General features: G+C 43.8%; 2 protein-coding genes across 2 annotated transcripts in view; one reads left to right on the top strand and one right to left on the bottom strand.

The window, feature by feature from the left end:
- The window catches only part of NUP210L (nucleoporin 210 like), a 56,314-nt gene extending 35,748 nt beyond the window's left edge, over positions 1-20,566 (top strand). Inside the window, exons 24-40 of the mRNA XM_019713312.3 lie at positions 876-938; positions 1,311-1,490; positions 1,858-1,938; positions 2,032-2,163; positions 4,288-4,446; positions 5,313-5,404; positions 6,248-6,422; positions 7,625-7,800; positions 8,301-8,518; positions 9,989-10,125; positions 12,824-12,950; positions 14,705-14,854; positions 16,621-16,871; positions 17,299-17,500; positions 19,512-19,613; positions 20,170-20,244; positions 20,333-20,566. Coding sequence (XP_019568871.3) covers positions 876-938; positions 1,311-1,490; positions 1,858-1,938; positions 2,032-2,163; positions 4,288-4,446; positions 5,313-5,404; positions 6,248-6,422; positions 7,625-7,800; positions 8,301-8,518; positions 9,989-10,125; positions 12,824-12,950; positions 14,705-14,854; positions 16,621-16,871; positions 17,299-17,500; positions 19,512-19,613; positions 20,170-20,244; positions 20,333-20,433 — 2,421 coding nt within the window. The 3' untranslated portion in view covers positions 20,434-20,566. The remainder of the gene's footprint in view (positions 1-875; positions 939-1,310; positions 1,491-1,857; positions 1,939-2,031; positions 2,164-4,287; positions 4,447-5,312; positions 5,405-6,247; positions 6,423-7,624; positions 7,801-8,300; positions 8,519-9,988; positions 10,126-12,823; positions 12,951-14,704; positions 14,855-16,620; positions 16,872-17,298; positions 17,501-19,511; positions 19,614-20,169; positions 20,245-20,332) is intronic.
- Positions 20,567-20,865: 299 nt separating this feature from the next.
- RPS27 (ribosomal protein S27) lies at positions 20,866-22,546 on the bottom strand. Its single transcript, XM_019713314.3, has 4 exons — positions 22,422-22,546; positions 22,011-22,119; positions 21,309-21,419; positions 20,866-20,951 (listed from the first exon to the last, which is right to left on the bottom strand). The coding sequence occupies exons 1-4, from the start codon at positions 22,425-22,427 to the stop codon at positions 20,923-20,925; spliced, it is 255 nt and encodes an 84-aa protein (XP_019568873.1). The 5' UTR covers positions 22,428-22,546; the 3' UTR covers positions 20,866-20,922.
- Positions 22,547-23,416: the final 870 nt, after the last annotated feature.

Below are 23,416 nucleotides of genomic sequence, written 5' to 3'. Positions count from 1 at the left end.
TGGAGCTCTAACTGCCTGAGCCACTGGGCCGGCCCCCGATGCTTATTTTAACATGGATGAATCATAGTGTTTTTTTCATCTTCATCTTCTATCACAAGTATTTTCTTGGGGCAGCCGGTTAGCTCAGTTGGTTAGAGCACGATGCTTGTAATAATACCAGGGTTGCTGGTTCGATCCCCGCATGGACCAGTGTGAGCTGCACCCTCCACAACTAGATTGAAACAATGATTTGACTTGGAGCTGATGTGTCCTGGAAAAACAGACTTAAAAATAAATAGAATTATGTCAGGACTTTTTTCAGTTGAATTTATTGTCTGTGTTTTATTCATATTTGGCTTTTTGAGACTTTAAAGATGATCAGCCTGCATTTATGTAACTTTTATAATTGATAATTACAATTTATTGTCAAGTCACAATAATAAACGTCCTTTTTCTCAGCAAAATAAATAAATAAATAAATAAATAAATTGTTTTTTAAAAAAAAGAAAAAGTATTTTCTTATGTCCTTAAAAACTGATTGTTGGCCATGTGTTGGTAATTGTTGAAGCCGGGGAGTAGGAATCTGAGAGTTCTTTATACTATTCTCTCTACTTTTATATATGTTTGGAAAAAGTAAAAGACACGTAATCGTAAACATTTTAATGGCCACTTTTATTCCAGCGAATGGATATGTAATCTTATTTAAGTATTCTCATTTAAGTAACATAATTTTTGGTATTATAAATGTATATTTATAAATAAAACAAAACACATGTGTTGGTGTATAATTGCATTGTACGTAATTAGGATTTTCCCCTTGGAATAAGCTGCATGGTCATTTGTTATGAAACTAACTCTAGGTAGTCACTCTTGTTTCTTTGGTTTTCTCCTTCAAGGTGTTTCCTCCATTCAAACTTGTTCCAGAGAAAATGACACTGATTCCAACTAACATGATGCAGGTGATCTTAAAGATAGAAACACAAGACTTCGCCTTTCTCCCCACCCCCCCTGCCCCAGCACGCGCACACACACACACACACACACACACACACCTCTTCCTGTCACGTCCTCTCGTCTACTCCCAGTCAAGTACAACGATACAGAAGAAAAGTAGTATTTTCCCATTTCCATGATGAACGTAATACAAACCTCTTCGAGTCCCGTGGATCATTTGTAGCACTTCCGCTTGTTCTGCGTTTGCATTGATGGGGGATAAGCCTGTAGGGAAGTGGGGGAAGATGAAGATGGCAAGTTGTTTGGACAAAATATCAGGAACAGAGGTGTGACTTCTCCCCGTACTTCGGGCATTCACCGGTCTGTTTTAATTCCAGGTAATGTCTGACGGTGGCCCCCAGCCCCAGTCCATCATCCACTTCTCCATCAGTAATCAGACAGTGGCAGTTGTTAACAGGAGGGGACAAGTTACAGGGAAGATGGTTGGCACAGCTGTGCTCCGTGGCACGATCCAGACAGTGAACGAAGATACTGGCAAAGTGATCGTGTTTTCCCAGGTACTGGTTCTTTGTTCTGCTTGGCTTCTCCTCTTCCGTCTGGGAGCCATACTGGGAGGGGGGAGGGAGGAAGGATGAGGGGCGTGTCACCAGCCCAGGAAAGCCCTGTGAGTCTCCTCACCTGGCGTGCTCTTAACCAGGCATGGACATGGGTAATCTTCAGGGGGAAACCCACAGAGTTCTCGGCGTTGTCATAAGACAGAGTCTGTGTCCTCAGGGAATTGTCTAAAGGGCGAAAGCAAACCTGCTGTGGCAGGATTTCTGTTTGTCTTTGAGTGCCCCCCAACAATGCCAGACTAGTTATCCCCAACACCTCTGTGCAGCCAACACCCCCTCTTACTAAGCCGCTCCCCACGCTGTTGAGCAGGATGAAGTCCAAATTGAAGTCGTTCGATTAAGGGCTGTTAGGATCCTGGCAGCTGCCACTCGACTCGTCACAGCCACCCAGGTTGGTCTGATGACCCTGCTCTAGGTCTGGGTTTTGGACAGAGCCACGTGGGCAGTGGTCAGGGGACAGAGCACAAAACCTCTTTCTTTTCAGATGCCGGTTTACGTCATGGGGGTGACCGGTACCCAGACCCCTTTCTCCTTCAGCAACGCCAGCCCTGGGCTCACGTTCCACTGGTCCATGAGCAAGCGCGATGTACTGGATCTAGTGCCCAGGCATTCCGAGGTGGGCCTTCACCTGTGTGTTACGTTACCTTAGGGATCTTGTCATGACATTTATTTCATCAGAAGTTTTGGACTGACTCGCTTTCTAACTACATAACATTAGTACTTATCTCCTTTTTCTACTGTTCTATGAATGCTGGAAACATGTAACTCATAGGAGGCATCTAAGTGTGAGTACTCAGGCAGTGCTGTTGATTTTTAATATACTTCGCTAGAAAGAGCTCTTGAAAGCAGTGTTTCCTTTAAATAGTGCATCTGTTGGTACATGTGTGAGCAGATGAAGAGTTACATGAATGACACCATTATGAATATAAAATAGATGTACATAGAGTTTAAATATTACTATAATCTTTGGACATGTTCAGACACTTGATTACATTCAGAATCATGTTTGTGATGCATAATGAGCGTCGACATTACCAGCATGAAAGGGGGGTGCTGGGCACGCTCCCAGGCGCGCGCGCCGGGGGCGCTGTGGGTGCCCTGGGGCTGGTGTGGGCTACCCGCTGGCCTCGGAGTGTAAACTGAGTGCCTTGTGTCAAGAACGAATTTCAGAAGGTCCTCCACGGCTGCCGTGGGTGGTGCCGGCTCCTCCCAGCTGCGCGCCTCCCGCATCTGGATTGGCTGCAGCCCTCACGATAGACATGGGGGGGGAATCCGCAGTGCAGCTGAAGGCTCTGTGTTTGTGCAAAGGGCTATGCTGGGTAATACACAAAGCATTAAGCCGTCCTCTGATGCGGGGACAAGGAAAGGTGGGCCCTGCAGACAGACTTTGCCTAGTTCACACTATTGTTACCTGATCGTCAGCTTGGAACCCACCCATGGTGGTGTGGGGACAGTGGCAGCCACCTATGTCTGGGCTTTACCTTCAGAAGAAGGAAGCTGGGGCCAAGGTACCCAGTAGGTCACAGCTCAGTGGCCGTGAGAGCAAAGAATTTGACCTTGGGAGACAACAGAGCAGTTAGAGGAAACTGGAATGAGGGCATATCTGGGGCCAGCTAACAGGAAAAGAGGGGGTCTGGGGAAAGTAAAGAATCTATTTGCAATCTTTCTAAGACACTCGAGATCTGTCACCTAGGGAAGGTGCGGTGGTTGGGTCTGCCTGCCCTGGGCTGCCCAGGCCTGGTCCTACTGGGCGCCGACGAGACATGGGAGAACTCTGCTCTGCGACTGGCCTGCGTTTCGGGAGCAACAAATAAGGATTGTGTGAAAGCGGGACGGTCTAGGCCTCAGCGAATGTTCTACCTCTCCCTTCCTCCAGTGCTCTTGCTAAAGCATCACTCTTTTCTCTAGCAGAAGAAATGGCTGGGAGCCACACAGAGCTCTCCCCTGCTCCAGGTCTGCATGGGCCACCTGGGTCATGACATAGGCCGTAGAAAGGTCTCCAGTGCCCCACGGTAGAGTTCCTGGACTGTGGTGTCACCATGTAGAGATTCACTTGGATCACACAATTGCAAACCTCGTTCTTCTGCATAAGACTTTCTTCCAGACAAGTGGTTGAGATCTGTTGAGATTCCACAAAGGCAATGGAAACGTTTCTGGAGGGGAGAAGGGAAAGGTGATTTGGAACCTGGACTCTATGTATAGAGTCAAGAGAGCGAGAAGGAAGGTGTGGGCTCTGGACACCAGGAGGGCAGGCGACGTAGGACATGAACTGTGTGCCCTCCCAGGCCAGAAATGTGGCCAGGCCTAATCCTCATCCCGTCCGGACTAGCAAGGCGGGGCAGCAAGTGCGGAGAGGTCAGCGGGTTTCAGCAGAGTCCTCAAACAGGAGCTCCCTTCCTTTCTTGCTGCCACTCTGAACTCCAGGAGTAGATTGCCCCGCTTCTCTCCCGTCTCAGGCTCTACTGTCTGCAAACCCCTTTCTTCATTTCCATTCTTCTCCTATCAATGAACTGACTCCGAGATAACAAGACTCTTCCAGAGGCTTGCTGGAAGTAATCAGGCCCTGCAAACAGAGGTTTGCATGAGGGGTGACCGCGTCGCTAAGATAGGAAAACAAGCCCTGGGACCCCAGCTCTTCTCAATAGCTATCTCCAATGTACATTTTCCTTGCTGTTCTGACACAGAGGGAGGGGCAGTGTCCGTTCATGAGTGTTTCTCCATCCATCCCCTCGCTGTCTAGGTTTCTCTGCAGCTCCCAGGAGAGAATAACTTTGCCATGGTGATCCACACCAAAGCAGCTGGTCGGACCAGTGTCAAAGTCACCGTCTGCTGTCGGGACACTTCCTCTGGGCAGTTTGAGGGGAATTTGTTGGAACTGTCTGATGAAGTGCAGATCCTGGTAAGGTCCCCAACCGAAATCTTGTTTTTGTAGATCAAGGAGAAAAAGGTTGTATTCGCTTATCCTCCATCAAGAGCTTAGCCTGAATAGAGATTGGGAAGATGCTAGCGGGATCCCTGGTTTACAGTTTATAGGTTTATAGTTTCTAGATATTTTTCATTCCTGCTAATTGCCTCCATATAAGTATTGACATTAGAAACTATAGTACGTGAACACAGGATATGAACAGCATAATAACTAAAGTATGAATTCATGAGCCATTCCACCTAATACAGATATTATGATGCAGTCCACTTAGCTGATTCATCAATAGAATGAAATTAAATGCTAACTTCCGGTAGGTATAAAGAATGTAAATAGTTTCTACGGTTGTTCTAAGGCTGAAAGCTAAATGGCCCTATTGTTTGTAGCATTCAAAAGAATAATGTATCTTTCGGGTGGGGCAAAAAATTTCTCTCCCTCTGAATCGGGGGCTGATTTTTTTCTTGGTGGGAGACCTACATAGTGCCCCTTGCTAATTTACCATTATAGGTTCTTTGTTCTCAAATCTCTTTTTGGGTACAGGAGATCAAGTGAGAAATTTCAAAATGATCTTATACTTAACATCTAAGTAGCACAGAGGCTGTATTAAGCGTAAACTTTGTCACGTGTCCAGTCCCTTGTCGTCAGAAGCAGGGCTAATATTAGGTTATATATTTTAGAACACCTGGATATGTTCTAAGTGCCTGACGCATTTTGGAAAGGAATGTTGTGGGACATTAGGCTAAACAGAAGGTAGGCAGACTGTTGATTTGTAGTTGTCCATGTGTGAGTAGAGGTCATTTGTCTTTTCCAGAAATGAGGAAAAAATTATTTTCTCATTATAGGTGTTCGAAAAACTCCATCTTTTCTATCCAGGGTACCAACCTGAGCAAATTCTAATGCCCATGAATTCTCAACTCAAACTTCATACCAACAGGTAAGGAGAGTGGAGAAGGGCAGGCCAGGTTCTAACTTCACCCTCAGTAAAACATTGCACATGAAAGAACTATTGCCAGCTAGGTGATTTTTCTAACTCACAGAGGTTTTTTTTTTCCAGTTGACGTGAAATTCACATAGCATACAATTATCCATTTCAAAGGGTACAATTCAGTGGTATTTAGCACATTCATAAAACTGGGTCACCGTCACCTCTGTCTAGTTCCAAAATAGTCTCATTACTACCAAAGGAGACTCATACCCATTAAGCAGTCACTCCCCGTTTCCCCTCCTCTCAGTCCTGGCAACACTAATCAGCTGTCTCTATGAATTGAACTCTTCTGTGTATTTCATATAAATGGAATCATACACTGTGATCTTTTGTGTTGGCCGCTTTCACTTAGCATAATGTTTTCAGGGTTCTTCCATGTCAAAGAATGTATCGTCACTTCATTCCTTTTTATGACTAAATTATATTCCATTGTATGGATGGACCACAGTTTGTTCATCCATCGGTGAACATTTTGGTCATTTTCACCTTTTGGCTACTGTGACTAGTGCCACTATGAACATTCATGTACAAGGATTTGTTTGAATCCTGTTTTCAGTTCTTTTTGCCGACTGTTTTTCAAATGATAAGCATATGGTAGGATTTGATTTTTAAAGAGAGAAGCATAATCCAAAGGCAGGCTTCTGCCTGAGGAACAAATGAGCACACAGCACAGGGAATGGCAAGCGTTGGCTCAGAGTACAGCCTCGAACAGTGGTCCTGGCAATCTCCACTCCTTTCTTCCTGGTCACACAGAGCCCCCAAGAGATGCCACTTGCTCCGTTTGTTCCCTAGGGAAGGGGCCGCCTTTGTGAGTTCCCGTGTTCTCAAGTGTTTCCCTAATTCATCTGTCATTGAGGAGAACGGCGAAGGGCTCCTGAAAGCTGGTTCCATTGCAGGTACTGCCGTGTTGGAAGTCACTTCTGTAGAACCTTTTGGAGTCAACCAAACAACCATAACTGGGGTTCAGGTGAGTTCAGGGATTTACTCATAAATAAATAGATGGAATGGAATGGCATGGCATGGCATGGCATGGATCATGGCCTTCATAGGCAGATTTCCTGTTTTTAGGAACTAGAAACTTCTCTGAAAGTCAGAAATGAACTGTAAGATAGGAGAACAGTCTTGACATGATTCTAACCCACCAAATTAAAGTCCACTTTAGAGTCCTTGTTATAAAAGGAATTAGCCTCAAAGTGGTACGATTGTCTTCTGAGCAGCTTTGGCAAGATGATTGAGGTGGGAGAAGGGTGGAACTATTGCTATCAAAATTAGGCTTTGTTTTTACAACAGAAAAATTTAGAATTAGGAGATACCTCAGAGGTAAGTTTGTCTAACACAAGAAAATTTTTTAGGCATTAAACATCTAGTGTATTCCAGCCACTATGTTCGTCCTTTTATATATGTTTTCTCTTTTAATTACCACAAAAACCCTATGAGGTAGGTATCATTATCTCTATTAAACTGATGAGAAACCTGAGACCTGGAATGGTTCTATGAAGCTATGAAATGGTGAAGGTAGAATTCAAAGCTGGACTTCCCTTACTGCTATCATGGCTTATCTCTTAAAACAGTGCGAAAACACAATCTATGATATTCTTGATAAATGATCAACTACTTAACAATAAATATTGAGCACTGTGCACAAAAATAGATGAATTGCAGTCCTTTCCCCAAAATCTCCAGCTAACATTCCCTTAGCTTTAATAATTAAAAAGCTATTTCCTGGGTGGCCGGGTGGCTCCGTTGGTTAGAGCGTGAGCTCTTAACAACGGGGTTGCCAATTCAATCCCCACATGGGCCAGTGAGCTGCGCCCTCCACAACTAGACTGAAGGCAGCGAGCTCCCGCTGCACTTCCAGAGGGGCGGCTGGATGGCTCGGTTAACGGCCACTGGACTTGGAGCTGAGCTGCGCCCTCCATAACTAGATTGAAGGATAGTGATGGAGCTGATGGGTCCTGGAGAAACACACTGTTCCCCAATAAAATTTTTTAAAAAAAGCTATTTCCTATACTGTCGTATTTCTTTTTCACTCTGATTTAAGTCATCTCAAATCAAGAGCTAACTCTTTCCTATGAAGCACCATTTTGATCACTGATTGTCTCAGAATTTGGTGACAGCTCCTCTGCCATGCATCCTTCTCTGGACCAGGAGGTTTTGTCTCCCATACAGGTAGCACCAGTGACATACCTGCGCGTGAGTAGCCAACCCAAGCTGTACACAGCCCAAGGAAGGACCCTGTCAGCCTTTCCCTTGGGCATGTCTCTCACCTTCACTGTTCAGTTTTATAACAGCATCGGAGAGAAATTCCACACACACAACACCCAGCTTTACCTGGCTCTGAACAGGTATGGAAGTCAGGAGTGGTGCTGCCACTGGGGTAGAAACCCTGCCGCCTGCAGGTCAGGCTAGTGTTCCAAAGCAGACCCAGAAAGTCCCCCTCGTGTTCTGTCCTTGGACTCTGATCTGTTTCTTTCATTAAGATGGGGGGCGGGGGGAGGCAGGGAAGACCAGAATGGTATTAGTTGTTCAATGAAGAAAACTTCCAGCATATTTTGAATCTATCAAGTTCCAGTTCACAGAAAGCTCCCATATGAAGCTACTGGAGTATTATTATCAAAAAGCTGTACTGGGAAACATGTTTCCATTAAAAAGAAGCCTTACTGGGCACTATATACAGGAAGCTGATGGACTGGTCCCTGGCCCCTAGTTGCTTACTCTCCATTGTAGACTTCCTTCTGAAGTTTCGAGCTGTTGAATATAAAGTGTTGTAACAGGGTGTGCCCCCAGAACTCTTACCAACTGTTGTCTCTTTTCGGAGATTTGTGCCTTTCATGTCTACTTTCAGAGATGACCTGCTGCTTATCGGACCCAGGAATAAGAACTCTACGTACATGGCCCAGGCTGTGAACAGAGGGGTGACACTCGTGGGGCTCTGGGACCGGAGACATCCAGGCATGGCCGATTATATTCCTGTTGCTGTTGAGCATGCCATTGAACCAGACACCAAGCTGACCTTTGTCGGGGATGTCATCTGCTTCAGTACTCACCTCCTCAGCCAGAATGGTCTGCATCCCCCCTTCCTCGGCCTCAACACTGACAGAATTAGAACCCAACTCACCCCCTGGAGGACTTTTTCCAAATTAGTGAAAATCTGAGGGCCTCTCTGAGAAGGAAAATGTCTTTGTGTATTTTATTATTTTTCATGTTAACTGATAATTCTCAGTTTAATGCCCATTTCTCTCAGTAGCCAGCCAATTTATTATAGAAGTCAGCCAGGCATATTAATCAAGTGCCTATTGAATGCATAGCTCTATGCAATGTATTATGTAGACAGTGTAGGGTACCGTGCCTTCTCCACCCTTTCCAGCTTCTGAAGGAGGGTAATTGCTGAGTTGAAGAGCAGTAAAGGAGGAAATAAAAGTAAGGAATTATGTATATACTGTTTTGTGGGGCCCATTTGAACGCCTGACTCCTACGTATATCATCACGGTAATAAGGTTTAGCCTTGTACTGAGCTAAACTGTACTCTTGATCAGCAAAGCATTTCTGTCCTAAGAAGTACTATTGAGTTCAAGAAAATCAGCCTCTGGTTGCAAATGAGTGGCAATTCTCTGGACTTCCAGATGGCATATTCCAAAGCGGTACACACTGGCTGCGTGTATGCATCCCAATAATCCATACGTCCAAATAAGGCTGGCTTTGTCTTTGCATCCCATTCTGGGAAATCTGGGTACATGTGTTTGGGTTCAGTTATGTAATGTAGGACCTGGCTTAAACTTTAACTATACATCTTGGACTTGATGCACGGGAGCTCTGTTCCGCCTACGTCAAATCCTCCAGTCCTGTTACTTGCAAGCAACCACGACTAACATGTAATCTGGGGCCAGGGAGCTGACTCTGCTGTAAGGTTGCCAGAACTATAAGCCCATGGTTGTTAATCCCTTATCACTGAAGCAGAGGCTTTTTTACTCTCTTTTGCTGGGTTTTGTCAAGATTGTCCCTCTGTCTTTCATTCTGGAATTTTGGGGCGTCCCAAGTCCATGCCACTTTGGATGAGAAAGCAAAAGGGCCACATGCCAGGGTCAGTGATCTAACCTAACCTTCGGCATTCCTCTGCCACCTTAAGCCAAAGGAAACAAATCCTGTCTCCTGCCAGTTGTCACTTCCTTGCAGTCTTCCTGCTGGTGTCAATCCATAGCTCGAGCAGATGCATCCGTAGCAGGGTCCACACAAAGGTTAATCAGACAGTTATCCCTATGTGTAAAGTGAGTTTTTAAGGAAAACGGGTACATCCTCCAATTAAGTGGCTCCTTGCATGATTCTGAAGGTCAGCAGTTATTTTGTTGGCATGATATGTGGAGGGGAGCCGACCAGTCAGAAAACAAAGTTATCCTCAAAGCTGGGATTTCCTCCTGGTAAGAGATCTATCTCTGTGCTTGAATGGTCACTGGTTTGGAGTCTGAGTTAGGTTAGAGTGACCATCAACTTACATCAAAAGGTTGCAGCCAAGTGCTTTCTCTTGTCTTTTCCTAGGTGAACCGGGGACATGGATGATTTCCTCTGACAGTATTCTACAAACAGACATTGTCACTGGGGTGGGAGTGGCCAGGAATCCAGGGATAGCAACAATCTTTCACGACATCCCAGGAGTGGTGAGAACATATCGAGAGGTAAACCTAACACTACCAGGGCTGCAGAGACATGGGCAACTATTTCTATACATGGGGATATGCATATAGAAAACACATCCTAGGGAAAGAAACACATTCACATATCAAATATAAAGACAGCCAACAAACTTTATCGGGACATAAAGCGAAACAGTGATTCTTAACCAGAATGACTAGTCTGACTTATTTTAAAATATAAGTGGCATTGTGGCTACTGGTTGGTACTAGACTGTCGGACAAGGGTAGAAGCTGAGAGACCAGTTGGGGGGCTATTATTGCAGTGACCCAGGTGGGATACGATGGTGGATCAGGGTGGTAAAAGAGGAGGTAGTGAGAAGCTGATCAGATTCTAAATATATTTCATAGGTAGAACCAATAGAATTTACAGATGTTACATGTAGAGTGCGAGAGACTCAAGAATGACTTAAGGTTTTTGAACAACTAAAAAGTCAGAGTTTCCATCAACTGAAATGGAACGATTTTGGAAAGAAGATCAGGAGTTTTGGACATGTAAAATTGGGTATCTGTTAGTCAAATGGTTGGGGTAGATGGATATAAAATCTGAGATGTTGGCATAGAGATGATATTTAAAGCCATTAGATCACCAAGAGAACACGTGTACCTAGAGAAAAGCCTCCAGGACAAAGCTCTGGGGGCACTCCAATATTAATAGCTCTGAGAGAAGAGGAACCAAGAGACTTGTAAGAAATGACCAGTGAAGTGGGAGGAAAACCCAGAGATATTGGTGTCCCAGAAGCCAAGTGAAGAAAATTATTTCAAGAGGGAGGGAGTGACCAACCTTGTCAAATGCTATTGGTAGGTCAAGTAAACTGAAAACTGAGAAATGACTGGTTTTTTGCACTATGGAGACTGGTGACTGATGAGGAGCTTCAGTGGAGTGATGGGAGTGAAAGTTTGGAGAACTGGAAAAGAAGACTTGGAGACAGTGGATATAGGACAGCTTTTCGAGAAGTTGGAGTCAACAAACTCTTGTTTGTTGATGGTTCTTTAAAATGGGAGAAATAATGACTTAGGAATGTCCAGTGGAGAAGAAATATTTGATGTAGGAGTAGAGAGAACTGCTGACTGATAGTGACATGGGAGAACAGGTGGAGAAGTTGGCTTCATGAGGCCTTTTCTATTTCCCTCTTAATGCATGTAAAGTCTCTTTCCTCTGTGCTCGAAGAACTTGTTCCTCTTCTCAGTCCTCATATGTAACAGCTATCATTCTGAGTATCTACTATTGGCTTGGCATCTTTTTTCTTTTTTATAACCAGTACAACTATCATTTTTAATCTTTACAAACTCTGCAGTTAAGTATTGTCCAAATTTTATAGATGAGTAAATTGCCAAAAGAAATCTGCTTTCTTTTAAGAAGGTCACAGTCTAGTGGTGACATAATTACAGATAGATGGCATAATTACAACATAATTGATCCTGGCTTTATTAGTGGTATGTCAGAAATGCTCTTAGAATATGGAAGAAAGACACTAATTACACCTAGATATTGAGGCTAAATTTTTCAGAGGTGATAATTAAACGGAGTCTTGAGGATTAGGAATTTGTCTGGCAGGAAAAAAAGGGAGAAGGCTTTTTAGACTAAAGGCACAGATTGCAAAAGCAAATAAAAGTATATATTGTTTGAAGACCAATGAATAAATTAGGGTGGCTTCAGTTAAGTTTATAAGGTAGAAAGGGGAAATTGGATAACATCCAAAAAGAGAACTTGCATCAAGAGCAGATAAGAGGGTTGAGGACAGAGATCCCATGAGAGAGAGAACAAGTAGAAAGAGACTGAGAAGGGTCTAGCAAGGAGAAAGGGTGTCACAAAAGGCAAGAGAGGGAATGGGCTGTGGTGTCAAGAGGCTACAGAGAAGTCAAAAGGTCGTTTATATTCCAGTTTGTGTACTTTGCGGACTTTGTAAAATCCTCACTTCCTTATTCACCAACTAGCAGACACTCACTGAGGCCTGTTCTGTCAGCGATTGTGTCAGTGTTTATGTGTCTCATTGAAATACAAAGATGAGAAAGATAAAACTTCTCCCCTTCCTGAGCTCTTAATGTAACTAACTTGGTTTTAAGGTCCTTGAATATTTGAAAAGTACAAAAAACTATGGTATACTGAGGAAACTGGACAGTATATTGCATTTAAATTGAAGATATTTGGGGGAAAAGAGTCATTATTATCACCATGTTCTCTGTAATCATTAAGCACTTACCTTACATACAAGACACAATACAGGATGCACAAAGATTAATTAGGGTTCTAAGTTAAAGAAATTTGGACTAATAGGAAAGATTTTAACAAGTATAAAAACACCTAAGATATAAGGCAAAAAACATTAGAGGTATCTTGAAAGAAACCAAAGTACTTTGAAGTTTTAGAAAAGGTTGAGATTATATGCAACTAAAGAGAGAGAGAAAACTTTCTAAAGAAAGTTGCAGTTGTCTTCAAAAGCATTTTAATAGGGAGTTATACAAAGAGAAGATATGTCAAAAGGAATAATGGACAAAGACCTCCTTTTAGAAAAAACATGTTATTTTCTTCTCATAAATGAAGATTGTTGTGGTTCTCAAATATGTGGTCGCTAGAAGGGTGACATGTGTGACAGATGCTTTTGGTTGAGTAGGTTACAAGGGAGGAGGAGGGAAGCCGTCTCAGGGCTCAGGCACAGATTTTCCTCTGGTTTGCTGACAGGTGGTTGTCAATGCATCATCAACGTTAACACTCAGCTATGACCTCAAGACTCACCTCACCAGCACCCCCAATTCAAATGTGTTCGAGCTCTTCATCACCATTGGCAGCGATGATGGCAACCTCAAAGGTCAGGAATCTCTTTAGAAGCGTGGGGGATCGTTCCCACCTTTCCATCCTCCAGCAGTGCATTTACCACTGTATTATTTCAAAATTGACTCCACCTTAATAAATAAATCATCTCGACCTCAGAAATTATAACTGGATTAAGGCTTTGAAATAGGCTCAACCTGGTCCCTTTTATCTTTCTAGTTATAACCCCGAGAACAGGAGGTGGCCTAAACCAAGCATTTCCAAACATGGCTCATGTTCAATGTTACCCAAGGAAATTTTTAAAAAATACACATTCTTAGGCTCCATCCAGAAATTTAATAAAGGTGGGATAGGGCCTAAGATACAATTCTTTTAAAGCTTCCCCAGATTTGTAAATTGGTGGACTAGGTGACACATCAAATGTTACTTGCTCAGCAAATTTACCTAGTGTGTTTTTCTTTTTTCGTTCTGTATTGGGCTATAATTTACTGTCAAAAAAAAAAAGGCAGAGGAAAGAAAACTAACTGAAGTTCCTAACTGATTCCAGTTGCTATGTTAGAAATTTTTATATATTTGATCTCATTTAACAATCTCATCATGCAGTAATTATCATTATTTTAAAGATGAGAACACTGAGTTGAAGAGCAAGTAATGTACAAGGTAAACAACCAGTTAGGGGCAAAAACGGTAGGAATGTCCCACTCCAAAGTCCATGTACATGCTTTCATTCCTTGTTTTCTCTAAAGAACAAATTCCACATCTTTTCTTTTTTGGCCAAAAGAACATTCAAAACTAAGCAGAGAAGTCCAGAATATAATTACTGAATTACTGTCTATAAAACTTAGGATAATTGTCTATTATGTCAACTATAATTGAAAAATTAAATTAAAAACCTTAGGATAAATTTAACTCTAATTGCCTTTTTGTCCTTCAATATTTAAGCACTGAATGTACTTTCTTTTCACACTAGGTATTTAATCTTATAATCTATGCATAAATAAGAACATTCGATCTTGAAACTTTTCCAGGTTTTTTTTACAAAGTACTAAATGTTTCTTCATAGAATATTCACTTATTGCGGTCTACCTTATGATTTTAGACCGTAATATTTATTCCCACAAAATCTTTCTAAAACTACAATTTACTATGAACCTCATAAAACCATTCTTTTGATATTGCTGATAGTCTCCAAATGATGAGAACGGTCACTGGACTGCTGGTAGTTGCAAAAGAGCTTGAGCAAACTGAAACCATTAAGAAACTGTGCAGGGGGGCAGGTCCTGCTAATGGGATGCCAGGATGCCATCCACTGCAGCTGACCCAACCCTGGTGCCAGTCTATTTCTTGCTTGCTGTGTGGCTCCTGTGTAAGGCGTCACTTGTGATGAAGTTCTAGAGATCTTTGAGTTGTATTTAATCAGTTGTGGAAAACAAACGTTCTAGGGAAAAAAAGCTGCGTCCCAACTGTAGAGCTGTATTTGTAATAGCTGTCCAATTTCCCTGTAATCTTATTCTCACCGATGAATTCCAAAAACCTTTGAAAGAGGACACCACCTCTCATATTGGTAACAGAAGCCCCACTATTGTCATCCACGAGCTGGCAGAGGCAAGGGTCTACTCTACTCCCACCTTGTTTGTAGCTGGAGCCAGCAGAGCTGGCAGGTAGACAGCCACAGCAAGTCAAGAGGAACTGACCCTTGTTTAGGGGGGGTTCATACCATATTGCCTCTATATACCGGTCTCTTTTTAAAATCCTTGTGACAAAGCTATTTACCTCTTTTCTGCTTGTTAGGATCCTGCACCCCAAGTCAAGCCCTGGCCATTACCACAGTACTTCTCCCGGAGACCCTCATGCTTTGCCATGTACAGTTTAGTAATACTTTGCTAGACATCCCAGCAAGTCAAGTCTTCCATGTCCATTCAGATTTCAGCATGGAGAAAGGTGGGTTCCACCAGATGAATGTTTCCCCCTTGTTTTCATGTTTGTACACTTGTCACTTTCGTATTGGATTGCATTTGTACTTCCCCCTCCCTCTAAAATTTATATATATGGAGAAAATGACGTGGGGATCTATAAGCCTATTAACCACAGGAACCCATAATTATTTTTTGTGAAAAGTTACCTAAACGATCATCAACACCATCACAGCTACCACTGCTACAGAATATGGACTCTCAACATTTTTGTTCAATCCATTCACTTTATTAGTTTCCAGTGTACAAAACAACGTAATAGACATTTACACCCCTCACAAAGTGACAACCCCCTACCCCCAATCTACCACCCTTCTGACATCGCACATAACCACCAGTTCCACTGCACAGTGCAGCGGTCAGGCACATACACCGTCCATAAAGTGGTCTCCCCAATAAGACAAGTGTCCATCAGATACCCCACAAAATTTTTACTGATTATACTCCCCAAACTGTCCATAATCCCATGGCAATTTTGTGGCCTGTTCATTTATTCTGCTCTTGTCAATCCATTCACTTTTACGGTATCTCTGCAATACCTTTCCATTATGTATGCTTTGCTCTAATTTAGTTTTGTTAGTTTCTATTATCCCTGTCAGGGCTTGGCTTAGTCTCATTCATCTTTTATCCCCAACAAGTAGCAGAGTGTTTGAATGTTCACTGAACTGAAGGCTAGTCCAAGCAGAATAGCACTGACAAGTGGCAAGTAGAGACAGACATGAGTTGGGATGACTTTATATAAATCACCTGATCTAAAGTGAGAGGATTCATGTCAAATGTAAATAGGACCGTGCTCCATCGTGAATTTCTACTCCAAAGCCAGGCAGTGTGAACGGCATGGGTGGTGAGGCCCACTCAGCAAACTGCTGAGCACCTAACAATGCCTGGGTGCAGGGCAGGCACTGGAGGTAGAGAGGAGCGGGGCAGGGCTTCCAGCCCTCACTGTCAGTTACACAGGTACCCATGGGACGGGTCCCAGCGCGGCAGAAAGGAGGAGTCTCCACGTCAAACCTGGGAGTTTCCGTAAGATTTTACAGAGGAAATGACCTTTGAAGGACGACTAGGCATGAGCTGTGACAGAACAGGACACTTCAGGCAATACAGACCCCGGAGAAGTTTTCAAAACTAAGATGAAAGCAGTTTTAATAAAGTATTTACTGGCAGCACATAGAATGGACAGAGAATGGGAGGCAAGGAGACTAGTAAATGGGGCCATTGCAATAATCCACTCATGAATTAACGTGGGTTTAGACTAGATAAGAGAATTAACAGCAGATGTCAGAGGCATTTCAAAGGTTGAGTTAGCAAGATTTAGAGAAATGACTGGCTAGAAGAATGAAGGAAAGAATGTCAAGACAGCTGAGATTTGAGCATGGGTAACTAAAAGTATCACAGAAATAGAGGTGGTTTGATGGAAAGGGATGAAATCATGCTCAAAGCTTGCCTTTCACAAACCCTTTCCTGATGGAACCAACTACGTTCTGTCCCCTTAATTTCTGTTTGGACTGTATTAATACCCCGACCAGTTGATGTACCAATAACAGCATTCTTAAGAAGCAAGTTCAGTTGTGGGTTCCCTGAGACCGTTTTATTTGGTGGCCCAGTGTGTTAATACTGAATACTCAAACTCGGGCTCCCATTTTGAGTTCCCATGTCTCCCTTTTTACTTCCTATCCTAATTCAGCTGGCTGTCGAGGCTCTGAACCTCCCTGCTGTTTTCCCGCTTTTCTTCAGGGGGTTACATCTGCCTCATCCAAGCTCGACCCCAGTCGGAGCAGCTGCTGCAAGGCCTCAGCACGGCTGACACCTCTGTCTATGTGTGGGCCACGCTAGTCAGTGAACAGAGCACGACCGGAATGCAAAGGGTCCTCATTCCTTTCATCCCAGCCTTTTCCATCAACCAGTCAGAACTGGTTCTTAGCCACAAACATGACATCGGGGAGATAAGAGTCCTGGGAGTGGACAGAGTTCTCGAGAAGCTTGAGGTATGTTAAGAACTGAACTGAAACAGATCAGTTTTGAAAAGATTTTTTTCATTCCCAGTCCAAAAGTAGAGGAAGTTTCTGAATGACTTGATAAAATTCACTAGAGGAAATTCTTAAACAAAAGAAAATCTGTCCCTTTCACAATGCAGGACTCCCTGAATCCAAAACCTAGGTCATGAGCTGTCAGTCTGGAAGACAAGACCACAGCTCTTAAAACAATCTTTAGGATTCCAGCTTAAAACTTTTTTGAAGCTTATTCTCAGATCCCTTTTTTTCCCTTATCATTCAACACATCTAAGTGTGAAAAAGTAAATGACTTGTCGGTTAGCAGAACTAGAAATCAGGTGTCTTACTGGGTATAAGATTGTAATGTATTGATACAAAACTGGGTTTTCTTCTTTTAAACAAGTTCCCTTTTTTCTCCAAGGTCTTCCCCAGCTCCCCAGTTCTAGTGGTCTCTGGCCATCGGCGGTCTTCCCTGGCGCCTGGCCTTGCCATCTACCCTATAAGAGTGGTCAACTTCACTTCCCTCCAGCAGATGTCATCACCTGTTTTCATCAACATTTCCTGTGTGCTCACCAGTCAAAGTGAGGCTGTGCTAGTAAGAGCTATGAAGAAGTCTGGTGCAGGTGAGCAGTGGGGGCTCCTATTTTTAATCTAGGAGGAAAGAAGACAATGTATTATTCACAATTTAATGGGAAACAGCCACTTGACCGAGGCTACTCAAACTAACTGGGGCATGGATCCATTGTCCAAGCCGACCCAAAATATAATCTGCAGGTAGTTTTTATCACTAGGTATTTAACATATATTTAATAGGCATGTTAGTTTAAGGCGAGCCTGTCAGCTTCATAAGTGTACCACTTATCAAACCTCTTGATGTTTCCTTTTCTTCAGAACTGTTTAGCAGAGCTTTTGGCATCAGGCAGAGGGCAAACGGTGGTTAACAAGTCTAGAACCAGGACTTACATAGATACCCGAGTCCCGATTCTAGTCATTACCCAGCTTAGGAACAATGCCAAGTTTAGACGGGATGGGAACAGTTAGAGATGGCAGGAAACCCAGAGAACCAACCTCCTGGCATGTCACTCCCACTTGCCCATCTCTCAGGGGATACAGTCCTTAGTTATTGGGAATGACTTAGGCTGAACCCTTGTCCAGCTCCCAACAGGAGAATGGTGGTTTGTAGGAGCACCTGGTACGTACTGATCAATATCCTAAGTGTATTTACATGCACTTTAATTCTCATAACTCGAACGGGCAGGTGTTCTTCCTGTTGTGAGGAGCTGAGGTCCCACGACTATAAAGTGTTCGACTCCAATCTGTGCTCTATTTTAAATCTCGAATTCAGTGATTCTGAATCAACTCATTAGGAATACAAGCAACATCCATAATAGTATCAGCAATATGTGACTGTCACCAGTGGAATCTGCAGATCTTTTCATGTTCGAATTGTTACATAATTTTTCAAAATTACAGTAATCAGACCTGAAGCTAGACCTTTTTGTTACTAAAGGACGTTACTGTGTCACAAATGAGGTTTTTCTATTTCAGTTAACTTTGGATATAATCGGTTTCCTTTATTCCTAGTATGTATTTTTTACATTTAAAAACATTCTGATAGGCTTCAGATTGGCAAACAAAACAATGGTTAAGAATCCCTGTGGGTGGGACTGGCCAGACACAAACATCCAGCCCAACCTCCAGCTCCTTCACACAAGCAGAGTGCATACAGGCATATGCCAGGCATGGTCCCTACCACAAAAATCATGTGTAAGACGGGGCTCAATTGGGGAGCTAGGAATTAGTTCAGTGCAGACAGAACAGTGGGGTGCGAGAATAGCTGATAACGTGCCTGTTTTATTCCAACTTTCAACAGTGGGAACTGACCATGGATTAGTAAGAGAATCTTTTTAGTATTCACACCTCAAGCAACCTCTAGTTCTTCAGTGATGCAGTGTGTGAACAGTGTGAAACTGAAACAGTGGTGAGAGGTTTACGCAAGACTAGAGGGCCTACACTGGAAATGAAGACTAGGATCTAGATATGAGGGCCTGGTGACAATTTATACGGGAAGGCCCAGAAACTCAGGCTGTTTGACGGGGAGGCGAGTTCCAGACACTGAGGAATTTGAAATAACCAAAGGCAGATGCCAAGCATGCTTCAAAGACGCGAGACTGAAGTTTTACAATGTGCCCCAGAAATTACATTCTGAGGGAAAGATAAGGGGCCCCTGCATTTAAGAGGTCATTGGGGACCCAAAGAAATGTTTCACAATAGGATTAGTCAGAAACACCATAGCTTGTCACAAGTTTGGTGAAGGGAAGCATGTCACCTGGACTTAGAGTGCAGGCAAGGTAACAGGCATTTTAAAGGGGCGGAGGATTTAATTATTCTTTCGTTAGCTGAGGTGAAGAGGTTCAAGAATTGGGAGTTGATTACTTTGGAGACAGGAAAAAGCCAGAGAGGTGGAGCCAAGTATCATTTCTCTCTTTATTCTGGTTAAGAAGCTAAACCATTTCCTGGAAGGCTAGGTTCTGAGTGCTTCTGCTAGATGCTCTTAGGAGCACACAAGCTTTCAAGTGCAGTGTCTGCCCTGGGCGTTACTAAGTAACTGCCATCTCGTTCTGGCCAACGCAGACCAGTGTGAAGATTCAGATGTCCGGAAGTTCGTGGGTTCTTACCAGATCCTCCTCTACACCCTCTTTGCAGTGTTGGCATCAACAGCTTTCATCTTTCTAGGTAAGGAGTCCTTATATTCAGCACCGTGGACTTTGGACTTGGAAACTGCCTTCATTTCACAAACTAAATAAGGATGAAAATTAGTTGTTTATCACATCTGATTTGGGACAAGTAGTTGAAACTGATTTTAGCTGCCCTAGTTAGTCACCTGGTAGATTAAAGGTCCTGCTCAACTGACTATAACCAAAGAGCAGTAAACTGAAATGTGGCAAACAAATACCACTCAGAAGTGGAGGTCACTGCTAACCCTTGATAATGGCTATTTTTACTCATAGTCCCAGCTAGAGATGATTCAAGCAACGAAACACATACTGTTTTGTCCACACCTGCAGTTTCCCTATCTTTTAGCCAGAATGCAAAAGAAAATACCTAAAAAAAAAAACTAAAAAAAAAACACCACTAAAAATAATTGATAGAAGTTTCCTAAGTATATTACTATGAAGTTATTTGAAGTATTACTCTCTGAATTTTAGTTGGCTTTGCCCCTCCCTCAGGGCTTTTCTCTAATGGAAACACATCGGCCTCTTGAGTGACTGCTCCCTTATTCTTTTTCCAGCCTACAATGCCTTCCTAAACAAGATACAGACAGTTCCAGTTGTTTACGTACCAACTCTGAGAACACCACAGCCAGGTAAAGAATTACCATCCTTATCACCTCAAAGCTCACATACCAGCATTTTATTCACCCATCACCTATCTCCCTCCCCATTTATTTCTAGGTTCTTACACCTCCCCCCATTCTCCCCCTCCCTTCCTGAGTCCACAACCCCCACCAGCCCAGAGTCGGCTACAACACTGGCTATGGAGTATAAGGCACTGACCTCCACTTGGACAAGTCCCCGTAACTGTAGGAGCCTGGAGATTTCTAGCCCCAGGCCAGGAACCTAGCAACAACCTCTATACTCATAAGCAGCCCAACAAGGCTTCTGAGAACCAGAGATAAAGGCTCCTCAAACTGTTTTGTATTAAAGTGCTATGTTGGATTGTGTTTCAAAGATCAACTGTCAGTTCTTGTTTTTAATTCTAAGAAAACATAAAAGTGCAAGTATCCCACTTATATGGTAGATCACATTTTTTACACAAGCTTCGAAGAATTTACTCAGTGAGCCTAGGTGGACACAAATGTCCCAAATGGGCTTTTTAAAGTACTTGGCTACTTACTTGCCCCAAACGACTAGCAGTCCACTCTTCTGCTTGCCCTGAATACTTGAGGTAGGACCTTCCTAGCAGTAAAACAAGACAATAAACAGGATGTATCCAAAATGTGTTTATTGGGATGGGTCCCCACTCATCTTGACTCAGGGTGCTTTTAGTGCTGCTTCCTTCTGAAGGAGCACCCTGGAAGAAAAAGGTTCAGAGGTTAACTGACAGCAGCCTACTTACCCTAGCCCACCCCCACAGATCAAAACACTGCCTGCTGGTCCATTCACAGGAAAGCGACACCTCTTTCTCATCCCTTTGGCTATTACCTGGACCTTATTATCAGCTTCAGCTCATAAGAAGCCCCGTTTATCATCTTTTCATCCCAACTTTAGACAGTAGTTTTGAGATTAATATGTGGTTTCTAGTATTACTTTTGGGGGAAAAAACGATCAAATCCAACCCTCCTTATACAAGTCTGATTAATTTACATTGCACATGAGCCCTCTCACTAGAAGATTCAAAACCCAAAATGACATTTGTGAAACCATTTACCTTCTGTAAGCCTTGCTTTTCCTCCTGTAGGCTGACAGAGGACCGTGGAGCAGCCAACACACAAAACTACTGTTTGTGCGTGGCTAAAGACGGTGGTGATTTTATAGCATCCTGAAAAAAACACCAAGGGTTTTTTTCCATGCCTTTCCTCACTTGAAAGCATGCGATCATGTATTATCTGTTAAGACATGCATGTTATGTAAACTTTTGAAATTTATTATCCTAGTCTAAAACTTGGTTACCCGGCTCTAAGTCTACATTACAGCCAACTCAGAAGCCATCCGGACTACCTGCCCCCACCTATGGATTTTGGTTACTGAGTGAGCTCCATCCTAGCGCCTTAAGAGAGAAAGGAGTGGAACCAACAATTATTCAGGGGTCGAAACCCAGAATCCTGGAAGAATGATCAGTACTAGGCCAACATACCCACCCCTTGGCTCCAGATTCAAGTCTATAAACGACCAAAGCAGAAGCCCAACACATCATCCCAGTTTCCTAACAACAAAACGTTAGGGTTTGTACACGGAGTTTCGATGGGGACTCACTCTGGATCGAATCTCCTAAAATGCAAAATTTTACCCATCCCGTACATCCGAGTTTTAGAAAATCGGGGCTTCTTCAAGGATACGGCACAGCTCACACTACACCTTCCCCAGTTCTCGGGCCCAGTGCTTCGCCGACCACCGCAAGCGGCGTCCTCACCTGGGCACTTCACGTCCATGAAGTAGGAATTGGGGCTCTGCACCAGGCGCTTCTTCTTGTGTTTCCTCTTCTCCTCTTCCGGAGACGGATGCAGCAGATCCTTAGCGAGCTAGGAAGGGCAGAAACGCAGACATTTAGAAACCGACGGCGAAAGCGGGGTGTTGGAAAACAGCCCCCGCTGCCACACACCGGGGAGAGCTCGCCCCTCGGGGCCCCGGGCGTCTGCGCAGCTGGGCCGCCATCTTATCTCCTCCCCGCTCCCGTCTGCGCGGGGCCCCTGCGCGCCCCGCGGTTAGTGTCCCAGGAAGTGCGGGGGGCAAAAGGGGGCCCGCTGCGACCCGAAAGCAGCGGGAGGGGAGCGTGCGGACAGGAGAGCCAGATCGCCGCCGAAACCTGCCCCGAGGAACTCACAGGCATGTTCTCGTGGGGAGGTCGTCACCGCCGGAAAGGAGCGAAAGCGGAAATCCTGCCCCTTATATCCGTCATCTGCAGGAAGTGACGCCTGGGCGCGCGGCCGCCATGTTGGGAAGGTCCTCGCGGGCCGTCTGCGGTGGGGCGAGGCGCGCGCTGCCATTTTCGGAAGGTCATAAACGATGGTCGTGACACAGACGTGTCCCCACGTTGACAGAACGAGCTTGCTGCCTTAAAAAGGAGAGCATTTGACCTCCATCAAGTTTCGTGCTGCCCTTTGACAGTCGGAACCTAATAAATAGGAACTGCCGAGGGAAACAGACCCAGCGATGCCGGACTTTTCAATTGGTTTAGTTTGCCTATTTTAAACAATTCAGAAATGTAAATATATAATAGTTCTCGTATTTCCCCCATCCCCAACTGGGGTTAAATTTATTGTCTCCTTCCCCATCGTTCCCTCTAATAATAATTACATCAGGCACTTAAAGGGCTTATTAGGTGCAGTGTTCTGACTGCTTTCCGTGTTAATCTTCACAACGACTCATCAGGTTGATAACTATTATTATGCACATTTTACAGATTAGGAAAGTGATGCACAGAGAAATTAAATAAATTATCCAAAATACTACTAAACTCCTTCCAAAACGGTTGTGCTGACTTACATCCCCGCACCCTTTCCCCCACGTTTTCACCAACACTGTCTTCCCAAGATTTCTCATCTTGGCAGCACTGACACCCTTGACAGGGAATAAGAAAGGAAAACTGAAGGTTGAAGCATCATCTTCTACAACAATAACCAAAGGTCTAGAATGTCCATTTGTCATAAAGGAGGAACGAGGGTGACAGAAATGGCACGAGGGGATCTGGTTAATTCCGAAGGAAAGGAGTTTGGGCGAGGCGTGTGAGTTCCGGTCAGGGACGAGCTGGTGCAAGTTTAACAACCGGCTCTGTGGAGGAAGGAGGGCCCTGATTTGTTGCCTTTGCTAGTTTCAATG

This window comes from Rhinolophus sinicus, chromosome 7 (assembly GCF_057876585.1).
Source record: "Rhinolophus sinicus isolate RSI-liver-muscle chromosome 7, RSI-T2T, whole genome shotgun sequence".
NCBI classification, from domain to species: Eukaryota; Metazoa; Chordata; class Mammalia; order Chiroptera; family Rhinolophidae; genus Rhinolophus; species Rhinolophus sinicus.
This window is presented reverse-complemented; position numbering and strand designations above follow the sequence as displayed.

What these genes read in the sequence shown, in the direction of transcription:
- RPS27 (XM_019713314.3), bottom strand. An exon ending in CATGGACGTGAAGTGCCCAG is followed by an intron (nt 21,420 to 22,010) that starts GTGAGGACGCCG and finishes TGTTTTTTTCAG; the next exon opens with GATGCTATAAAATCACCACC. An exon ending in AAAAGCAAGGCTTACAGAAG is followed by an intron (nt 20,952 to 21,308) that starts GTAAATGGTTTC and finishes TTTTTCTTCCAG; the next exon opens with GGTGCTCCTTCAGAAGGAAG.